Source organism: Excalfactoria chinensis, chromosome 14 (assembly GCF_039878825.1).
Source record: "Excalfactoria chinensis isolate bCotChi1 chromosome 14, bCotChi1.hap2, whole genome shotgun sequence".
NCBI lineage: Eukaryota > Metazoa > Chordata > Aves > Galliformes > Phasianidae > Excalfactoria > Excalfactoria chinensis.
The window spans coordinates 5,947,148-5,958,373 of record NC_092838.1 but is presented as its reverse complement, the minus strand read 5'-3'; the positions used below and the strand labels follow the sequence as shown (position 1 = coordinate 5,958,373).

Sequence of the window (11,226 nt, the reverse complement as noted above, 5' to 3'; positions counted from 1 at the left end):
TGCACACAAATGATTCCTAAGATTGCACTGTTACCACACTGAGAATTACAACACCACCTCTACTTCATTTTGCATTGTAATGCCAGAAAAGTAAATAATAGTTTACATAAGCATTCCAACACCATACTGTGATTATACGGGTTTTTACCCACATGCAGAGTTCTGTGCACACACATTTTAAAGTGTATTCTCTGTTTTTAAGCAGTACACCATATTGCCAACTTCCATTAAGCATACGTTTGTGGGAAAGTATTGGGAAATTATCTACATACACAATATTTCCTTGTCTTCTAATGGCAGAAGGAGCTCTTTGCTATGTAGTGCAGGAGGGATCTGGACACTGATCAGTGAACTTCTAAACAACCAGAGTTGTTCAGCAGAAATGCTCCTTTTCAGCAGCAACAGAACAGCAAGGCGTGAGAACTGGAAGTCAAAAGGCATCTCCTGGTTCAGTTTAAAGATCCCCCCGCCCCTTTTAAAACTTATTTTTCTCTACTGTGATCATCCCAAAACAACCACCACATGCACTCAGAAAAGCAGTTCCACGCATGACTTTTTGAGGCCACAAAACTCCATGCAAACCTGATTCTTAGCTGAGACTTTTTCCACCTTCTGAGATGAGTTAATATCAAAACATCCGTGGGGAGAACAGTGGCCTAAACCACACGCTGTGTTTTATTTAAATACAGTCGCAAAGGACAGATGTCATTTTGGCTTACTATTCTTCCCTAGAGGAGGAAAAAGAGAAAAGATACCTATTTGAGCATCGTCTCCACCAGTGGAACAGTCCTATTAGTGCAAGAATAGTGCTTTCCCTTTATGGCCTTCCCAAGCTTAAAGTGCAGTATAGTATGTGAGATTTCAGCTTGACAAGTATCCTTTATTTCAATTTCAGAAGGAATGTTTTGAGTTAGAAAGCTACCTTTTAGGCCTTAAGCAATAAAAACCAAGACTATGTACTACAACCTATCTTAAAACTGAATGAAATCCACAAGGCATTCTTTAAATTTTATGTTCAATATACATATAATACACAAAAGCCCATCATATCACTTAACTGCATTGTATCTGTATTTAAAGTGATCCGGTAACAAGGAATTAAAGGCCACTCAGTACAAGTTCTGCTTAAAACAGGACTATATTGCCTGGACTGTGGTACATAGGATCAGTATTCCCTCCTGCATAGGCTTATCAGTGATGAGACAGCCCTTGGCACTCCGCTGTGCACACATGTAACTTTACCAGTGGCTTCCCTCATTTTTCCTATTTTATTTTTTCCTTTTTCCTTTTTTAAACCATCATTAATAGCAGACAAGTTAGAAACTGGGTTCATAATGTTATGCTTTTAGCTATTCCTCTTGCCTATTAACATTACAATACTAAGAAACTTCTGCATTATGTAACTCTGGTTCCCAAAAATACGTAGCTCCCAAATGATGCACAGCAGGGAAGGGAATCTTCCAGGCTGCAGATTCTCTAAATAGAAGTTCAGGCAATCAGCTGTGGACTGTGTTTGGGTACAGCTTTACAAAAGCAATCAGGAAAGCCCACCACGCCGGCAGAGGGTGTTCCTGTACCCGCACAGCTGCTGAGAGCAATCAAGTTGCAGTTACACAGTCCTTATTTTGTTAAGCAGCCAAGGCAGCTTTAACAGGCTCCAGCTCCACTCCCCATCTTCATCCCGTTACCCACAGCTCTTCCAGCTGTTTTTAGGGTTAATTTGCATACAGATAACTGTTAACACCGTCACTTAAATAAGCTACAGGCTCTTGGGGGAAAGTGTCTTTGTGCCTTATGTTTTGGGGTTTCAGATCCACATTTACTTAAGCATACTTGATTCATAAACACTTGTAGAGCTACCACTGCAAGGGTGAAAAACTGCAGTAGTGGAGATGGGAGTGAATAGCATGAGCTGTTCGACTAGAAGGAAACTATTGTTGCCAAGACATTTACTTACAGTACATGATCCACTGTTACCTTAAAGCTTCTGGTAATTTTGAGACTGGGAGTCATAGCCAAAAGTCCAGAAGTTGAACAGTTAAAAGTATCCACGAGGGAAAAGGTTATTTGGATATAAATCCAAGCAAATGGCTTCTTAGTTCTTCTGACATCCAGAAGAAACAATCAGCCAGTTGGGATAGTAAAAACACAGCACACCATCTGACACAGCAATTAGTATACCTGACTTTCAGTAAAGTTAGTCCAGCACGTCTCCCTGTCACACTGCTACCCACCATCTCACCTTCATTGTCAAGGACTTTTCTGTGCTGGTATGTTTAAAAACAATCATTAGAAACACCCCTGGCTTTTCAGATGAATACAGTTCAAACCAAATACCACATCTGAAGTGAAGTAAGTTAGATAGCAAAAGTGACACTTAGCCTGCCAGCCACTGGCATGAGTTTTGCCCCCATTAAATCCCTACTTGTGACTTAGTGAGGAGTTAGCAGAGGACACACGCTAACCCACCACATCAGCACCTCCCTTTTCAGGCAAGTCCACAGAGCACACTGAGCCTACCTCTAACAAAACTCCCTTCACTGAAAGCACTGGGCACAAAGTTCAATCTCTGACCTCCTGCACAATGAGTTTCTCCACTGACGTGCCCATGGGAACACATGTTACCATTTCTTATTCAGAAGCAGCTGTATTGATTCCAACATGCTTTCTCCATTCTTTGCTAAATCCTGTTATCAGAAGTCTGTGCCAAAGTCAACAGGCCCAGAAATGATTACTTATGCTTCAGTGATAACAATTGCTGTTTCAAGGAATTTCTATTAGAAATTATAGTGCCTATTGTAGCCCAATGGGGCTAACAGATTCCTGTACAAGTTGGAGCAGTGACACCCTTGAAAAGGACCACTGCAGAGAGCTGCGCCCTACTGAAAACCATCATCCCAATGGCTTTCCTATTCAAAGTGTTTTAAGGACTGATACTTCAGAGTCGGTTTCGTGCTGGGAATTCAGTTCTATAAGCAGTAGCTTCATTGGAAATGGTTGTAAACAGTAGCCGGAGTACTCAGCAAATACAAAACCTTAAGAAAACAGAAGATCTGTGTTAAACAGTCAAACCCAGTTCTGCTCTGGTGTTAAAAGTTCTGAGATTAAGAAGTTCTTTCCACTCAAAGACAGATATTCTGTACTAAAAAAAAAGCCCCATCATTCCCAACAGCCAGTTTTACTAGCAGTTACACAAATGCAATTTTTACGTTAGCTACCTACTTATCACTAAAACCTGAACCGTAACCTTGCCTCTGTCTCTCAATTAAGTTCCTATTAATGTTTAAAATCAACATTATTAAAACTTTAGTACACTTTTACCTTCACTGCTTCATACCAGAGACCTGCTAGTGCAAAAGCTAGCACAGACATTCCTAGCTGTATGATGTGAAAACTGTCAGTCACATACAGTACATCTGAAAGCATTTTCTTATATCCAAGCGTTTGCTCTGAAGTAACAAGGTTTAAGTAATAAGGAAAAACACAGTTGTTTAAGAGTCCCATTGTAAAACCATTCAGTGATGCAACAGGAACAGAACAGGGATCAGGAAGTCCACCCATCTCCGGCTCTCCAGGAAGTGCAAGCTGCAATTCATTCCCTATGATGCTGCTCACTTCTAATTCCAGGAACTGCAGTTCTTGATTACACCGCAACTTCCCCAGCCACACGTGTGCAAAATATGCAGCGTTGTCTCCTGGGCAGCACGAGCTGAAGTCTCCAGCAAAACTACAAGCTTTCTCCAGCCATCCCATTACTGACATGCTATTAACGCAGCGAGAAACCCCAGCAAGCCCGTCTTTCCCGGAAGAAAAACAAAGACACAATGAATCTTTCCACACAGCTGCTACATTTGAGTTTCTCCCTGCTGATTCACTCGAACTGAAAGGCGTTTCTGAGCCAAGGTAAGGCGGAGGTATATCGCTAAAGAGAGAACAATTCCTGATGGTGCAATAAAATAATTCCTTTTGTAAACTGCTGCTATGATTTTGAGAGTTGTTCAGTATGGAATGTATGTGTGCCATGTGAGCTGCTGCCTTGTGCTGATCTCCGCCACCATCACATACTCTTTCCAGGTTTAAATATTCTTTCTTCATATTCCTATAGAAGATGAGCATAGCTTTGCTGTTTCACAGCAGAACGAGCTTGAAGAAGAACACGATTGACTCCAAATAGGGCAAGAAGCACGAGTGACAAATCAGTGGATCTCAATATGAACCTAAAGAGAAAGAATACAGGAAGTTACTATGTGAAATCCCCACCCCGTTTTCTTTTTCCTCCCAAGCTCGTCTTGCAAGATGCCTCATCCTTTCTCTATATCCCCACGTCTCAGTGCCCAGGATATAGAAAACAGGAATTCTGCAGAATGTGAAGTATTCCAAAGAGACAGCTCTGCTCACAGCCTGCTCTGAACACGTCCAAAGGGGCAGCAGGTACCCCCAATACAAGGCTGCTTTCTGCAGATTCACTTTAACCTCTGACCAAAAGTGAGTTTGTAGAAAGCATCAAAATGAGTCAGCAAACGAGCAGCAAGAAAGATTCGTTGTGTCACAGCACGGTTATCCACTAACTGAATGCAGTCTGTGGCTGATTAGAGGCTTAACATTAAAGGCAAACACTAAAGTTATCTTCCTGTAAACAGAAGCACATGCTGGCATCAGGGATGTGGTGTGAAGAGCTTCCAAAGGAGCAGGTCAGAGCGCCCGCCTGCTTGCACTGCATCCAAATGGGGAGCTGATGTTGTTACAAGAGAGCTATTCCATACCAGCACAGATAAGAAGCAAAGGCAAGGCATTTTTAGCCACCAAGGTTATTACTGTGCTACGTGTGTAATTCTTGGCAGTGTGGCCCAGGATCAAGCTTCAGCACTGTAGGACAAATGAGTCCCAGAAATAAAATAAGAGACGCTGCGTTCCGTCCTCCCTTTTCAGCTCAGCTTCCACAAGTCACAGGCTGCCAGACCGATCTCTCAGCACTCACAAACCAGCCAGATGTCAAAACTTGCACTGCAGCTGCATTTACCAGCAGAAAGCATCAGCCTTTGGCTGCAGCAGATGCCAGTTGGGAAAGCCCACAGCTTGCTTTAGTTGCCAGTAAGAAGCAATGTTTTCATTTCAGTGCAAAACCAACAGCATTTCTACACAGTGCTAGAGCTATTAACTAACGTCTTCAGGTCAAAGCTTGTTCAAGGAGTCCCATGTGGGAGAGACACAGAAGAGACACAAGTTAGATCTGAGCTGTCGCTTGTACACAGTGACATTATATCTAAAAGTCCCTGTGTTCCCCCTGTTCCAATTGCTCTCGGTTTTGAGAACCTGAAGCAGGACTTTGTTCTCTCACACGTCAAGCTGCGCGTGCCGGTGATGCAGTTATACCAACAATGACTGAGGAACCGGGAACGGCTGAGCAAAGTCAGGCGGGGTGCAGGGGGAGCTGCTGCCCCGGAGGGCGGCGGGATGGGAGCTGAGGAGCGCTGGGAGCCGCAGTCAGACACGGGGCTCGGCGGCCGGACCGGTGATCCTTGCGGGTCCCTCGCAAACCGCGTAGCTCTGCGGTGCGGTCTCTCTATACGGCACGCACACCGAAGCCCAGCGAAGCCTCGGACCGGCCGCAGGGCCCCCACGCGGCTCCCGCCACCCAACCCGGCCCGGCCCGGCCCCGCCGCCCACCTGCAGCCGCACGTTGAGCATCATGGAGGCGACGATGTAGAGGTACGGGAAGTTGATGCGGAGCTTCCAGGCCAGGTCGAAGAAGATGAGGAGGGTTCTGGTCAGCCCCTTGCAGAACACGCCGTACGACCTGGCCGCGGCCGACTGCGAGAGCCTGGCAGCCAGGGCGGACAGAGTCACCGCCATATACCCCCGCCGCGGCCCCGCCGCAACGCCCGGACCGTCCGGACCGTCCGCCGCCCCCTCCCCGCACCCGGCGCTGGGTGTCGCCAGCGGGGAGGAACCCGCGGCCGCCGGCGCCCTGAGTGTGACGTCAGCGCGGCACAAGACGCGACGCCCCGCCCCTCAACGACGCGCATGGCCGAGGGAAGGGCGGGGCCGAGGGAAGGGCGGGGCCGAGGGAAGGGCGGGGCGCGCTGACCGTTGGAGCGGGCGCGGCCGTTGGAGGCCGGAGCGTCACCTCAGCTGCAGGGGAGCAGAAGTCGTTTCCCATCTTTCCATCTCGCTCCCTAACCTGCCTCGCCCTCCTCATGCATCAGATGAATGCACCCTTATTGTTTACGTCCTTTCAAGTTTTCTTTCATTCTGCCTAAAATTTCTCCTTAGGAATTCAAACATGAATCCCTCTGTTCAAAGAAAGAAGATATTGTTAATGTTTCTGACTTGTCATTTCTTTCTAAAGACACTCCGAAGCTTTCTCAGCGTACACCTGCTACGATGAGGAATAGTTCCTCATAGGCTCTGTGCAAGGATTTCCCTGTTCTCCCTCAAGACTCTTGAGTTACCGTATTTCCAAAACAAGAGGAAAAACGAGGCCCCAGATGCGCCTGCTGCAATAGACCACTATTATCTACCAGCATCTTCCAGTTTAACTGTCTTCCTTCTGGTTTTGTGACCAGGTGTGTGCACAGAACAACCCTGGTGCCCTTGGTCAGCTCTCCACACTGTGAGCTCAATATTTGAAGGAGAGCTTAGAGTATTTATGCTTCGTTTCTTTCTGCTGGTTTTTTTATATCTGTCAAGTGACAGATGTGAGTGAGGATAACACAGCTGTGGTTGATCTGTGCCACCATCAGCCTGGATTGCTCCGCAGAAGGGACAGTTTTCTAGTTGTTATATTTAGGCACTGAATCGAGCGCTTTATCTGGGGCCATGTTCCTCTTCCCGGGAAGCGTTACCTCGCAGCGTAGCAGCGTGCAGCCCTTGGAAAAAGGGAAGCTTTTCAGAAAAAACAGCTTTCAAGAGAGAAGTGGGCCTCAACACTCCGCCTGTCCGCAGGGAAACTGACCACAGAAGGCCTGGTCCCTGAAACTAGAAACACTGAACCTTTATCCTCTTCCTCAGTGTCTACAAGTTCGTTTATGTGAACTGCTTGATGCCAAGATAGGAAGAAGTTGTAGGGAATCTCCAGCTTACACATCTGTGTACTTCAGCAATGGCTCACTCACCTAACGGCGTGATTTGCCCTCGGATGGCAGAAAGCCTTGTTCCCTTATTCATAGAATCATAGAATTACCCAGGTTGGAAAAGACCTTGAAGATCATCAAGTCCAAGCGCAGCCTAACCAGTACCCTAAATTTCTATTGCCTTGGGTAAGAGCGCCTGGACATTCATAACACCAATTCACCTTAAACTGCAAGGCTACCTAGCATTCAATTCCTTTTATGTCACTCATGCTGAGGTATTTACAAGCAATAAGAAAACTGAAGGAGCACAGAGAATTCTCAGATCTTGTTAATTACTGTATAATGGTGTCTCTATTCCACAAAACTTACAGCCATGTGCAGGGATTACTGCCTTCAACAACACTTCTCCCTGCAGTAATCACTGTCTGTTACCGCTTGCTAAACACCAGGGTAGGCAGAAGTGAATGCAAAGCCTTATGTGGTTTCTGTAACTGAAATTCTTCACAGAAGAGGTGTTTGTTAGAAGCTACCTGAGGAAAGCACAGGGCTGCTTTCAATTGTATGTGTGTACCAGCTACGTCATCTACACTAACATCACATTAATGTGATGCATTTATTTCACAATGCTTCATTATTAATTAAGAGATTTACATTAGCATTTTATTTTCGTATTCCTTTAATCTCGTCTCTCTGCTGCAGCAAATGCTGACATTTAAAGCTGTGGTTCCTTTTTTATTGCTGGCGTTGGTTCCTCTAGAGCAGACTGCGTACTAAATCTGAACAGTGTACACATCACATGCTATTACAGGCTTTTTTTCAAGGCTCAGGAAACTAATCATGCCAAAAATGTCTGCCTGGAACAAGTACAAAATGGTGCATTATTATTTGCAGATTATATTCTTTTCTAACATGAATTTTATGCCATTATATCTGTCCGGCTGCAATGATCTCTGCAACCATGGTCTTGTTTATGAAAACTGTACTGTTGGCATGGCAAAGGTACATAACTAAAGAATGTAAAGATCGTGAAGCAAAAGCCTTGTATTGGGCGTGAATCTGAGGTGCTAACTGCTGACATAACAGCTTGAATAAACCCTGTGCTGATTTAAAAGTGGGTAAGCAAAGGAGCCCAGTGAGGGAGAGGCAGGACACCGAGGCAGATGGATGGAATGAGAGCCCAGCAGGGATTTCAGGTGCCTGGTCCTGTGAATCGAGATTCCTTCTACCAGTTACTGTATCCCTAATACTGCATCATTAATGGCCTGACTTTTACCACCAAGTCCAATGAGGATTCACCTTTGCTGCATGTAAAATTGGTTCCTGTGTTTCTTCAGTCCAATCTCTAATTTCAAGTGTCTGTGAGCTACAATTAGAGCTTTTTGCCCCTACAGGAGCTGTAACACTCTCCATAAGGGCACACTTTTACTTTTGACGCGGATATTTTAACATGCTATTTCCTGAAGGCAATCGAGCAGACCTGCTGTCAGCAGGAAGTGCCATCCAGGAGTAGGAGAATGCATCGATGAATCACTCTCGGGTGTTCTGGTTTTTTCCCTGACATGTTTCCTTGTGTGTACAGTGTGTACAGTGTGTACCGGTACCTCGCTGCTTCTCTGCTTATTTATTTGTGGCTTTATTAATAAACTAATGCAATAAAGAGCACGGCAATATTTTGTAAGATGCTAGAAGAGCACAGAATATGATTGTCTCTGTAATGCTGTAACGATGAGTAAAACTTTCCAGTATTGCATCAGCGTGATTACCCTGCCACTCCCCATCCACGAAGGATAATAATCTTCCTTCGGTGCCAGCACACGCACAGTGCACACATTCACACAGGCTCCCAAACAGTTTAAACGATGGTTTCCTCTCAGTGTCTAAGAAAAACACTTGAAACAATTGCAATGGGTGACGGACGATAAGGTGAACAATATTAGGACTGACCTAAGCCTCAGAGTTATGGTCCATGACCTTATCAGAATTACGGAAAGAGTTATAATTAGTTATTTATAATTAGTTATAGCTACTGCTATTCATTCTTTGCTTTTTGCATGCTCCTCTGTGAACTCCATCTGTAACCATCCTATATACAATGCAGCAGAGCAATCATACTTACTAAGCTGATAATTTTTGCATTAGGACGTTTGTTAGTAACTTCTTACCCACCTGCTCTGCCTTCCACCCTGTTCTCTAATTCTACATTTCTTGTACTTTGTCAAACTGTTTCTGTGTCCGCTTCTCCTTGCAGTCTCAGGGGAAACAAATAACAGATCTGCAAAGCGTTAAACATTATGCACCACGTAGGTGAGCATTTTTCTTTTAAAATACCAATATGCTTCTTACTAGTGATGTAAAAATGACCTAAGAACAAACTGAAGCCTAGATGAAAGGTACTGAAGTCTAGCAATAGAATAATAGTGCACTGTGGGCTGTAAGGAGCACACACACAAGTAGCAGTTTGTCCTCCAGGACACATACTGAACAATTACCTGGAGGGAGATATGCATTAGGATTTCAAATTCAAAATATAGAACGGTTTTGGAGTGAAGAAATACGCAGGGATGTGGGAAAAACAGCGACTGACTGTTACTATCAGCGTTATCCAACCTGGTATTGTTTGTAAAGACTGTCAGTAAACAGTTACCTAGATATTTTCTATTATCAGCATTTCTGCATCCAGTTAGATTGCCAATTAGAATGTACTGGAAGCATGCTGTGTTTTAAAGTAAGTCATTCTTGGCAGTGCTTAAAATAAGTGATCTCAGAAGAATCAGAGGAGCACTGAAAAGGAAATGCATTAAAATATATAGCTTGTTTCACGACAGGATCACCGATGCCATTTGTGCTCATGTCAGTGTTTCCTGCACAATGGCTTTCATCTTTGTCTTTCTGTGCTGTTTTGAAATGATGATTTCATTGTGATTCTTTTTCATGAAACAAATTCCAGTCATCCATGTTGGTAAGAAAGAAATGGCGGAGGAAATAGGAGGTGGGGAGATGAGAAGTACTTCTACATGTCACATGAATCTTTCCATGCTCTGATCTCCTCAGGACCCTGACATGAATCAGACAGCGTTCACGTCTGCTCTATTTCTGTGCGGTATCTGAAAGGCCCCCGAAGCGGCTGCAGCAGCCAAGAGCAGCAGAACGCCATGCCACTGCCTACAGCTCCCTTCTGCAGCTCCTGGCGCTGCCAAGTCACTGGCAGAGCAGTCTGGGCTTTAAGGATATTCAGCTTGAATGACGAATCGTTTCAGCTTCCATCTGTACGGGGGAACGTGGACATACAGGTTTTATTAAAACGGCCTTTCTCTTTTCAGCAATAGCTACTGACATGGGATATCTGAGAACTATCGTTGCCCTCCAAAGGAAAATGGAAGAGAATAAATATCGTGGGATGCTCTGTCCACCGACGAGGTTTTATTTGATGGTATCCAAATAATTCAGACATGTTCTGAAATGAATAGGAGGTAAATCACTGGACAGACCCCTGGGGTGGCACCTCTGTTGATTGCAGTGAATGGTCACTGGGCACAAGCAGTGACTGCTCGGGCCTGTTCCTCATGCTTCCTTTGATGGATGGCAACACAAGGAGAAGGGTGGATGTGTGCATCAGTCCAACCGGCAGCCTCTGCCAAGGAGAATAACAGCAACTGTGGGAAGGAAAAGGCTCCGGGGGCCATCGGGCCTGATCTGCTTGACTTTTACTTCATCAGTTACGGGAAATAAATGGTTTCCTTAGGGTCAAAAAGAAACCCAGGGCTCTGTGCAGCCTGGCAGCCCCAGCACGCGCGGTCCAGACTGCCCCACCTGGGGAAGCTGGCTGCGTACCGATCTGGGCTAAAACCTGCCAGCAGATTTAATGAATGTCACAGCACGGCAGGAGGAGGGAGGGCAGCAGGAGGATCTGCCGATGGAAGGAAGGTTCTGGCTGTGCTCCGTGCTGGCACATGGAGCGAGAGGGACCGGCCCGAGGGGAAACGGGCATCTGTCCGTGCAGGCACACAGCGAATGCCACAGGTTGTCCTTAACTCGAGTTGCATCTGCACGGTAAATCCGTACAGCGAACCTAATTCCACACCGACACGTTCTGTACGATGCTACGAACAGTTTGTGCACAGCAGCCTTGTGGCAGGCAGGTCTGAGGAGCGCG

General features: G+C 45.4%; 1 protein-coding gene across 1 annotated transcript; it reads right to left on the bottom strand.

Moving 5' to 3' along the window:
• Positions 1-1,292: 1,292 nt before the first annotated feature.
• SMIM10L3 (small integral membrane protein 10 like 3) lies at positions 1,293-5,999 on the bottom strand. The gene is made up of 2 exons (XM_072349429.1): positions 5,668-5,999; positions 1,293-4,217 (listed from the first exon to the last, which is right to left on the bottom strand). The coding sequence occupies exons 1-2, from the start codon at positions 5,851-5,853 to the stop codon at positions 4,197-4,199; spliced, it is 207 nt and encodes a 68-aa protein (XP_072205530.1). The 5' UTR covers positions 5,854-5,999; the 3' UTR covers positions 1,293-4,196.
• Positions 6,000-11,226: the final 5,227 nt, after the last annotated feature.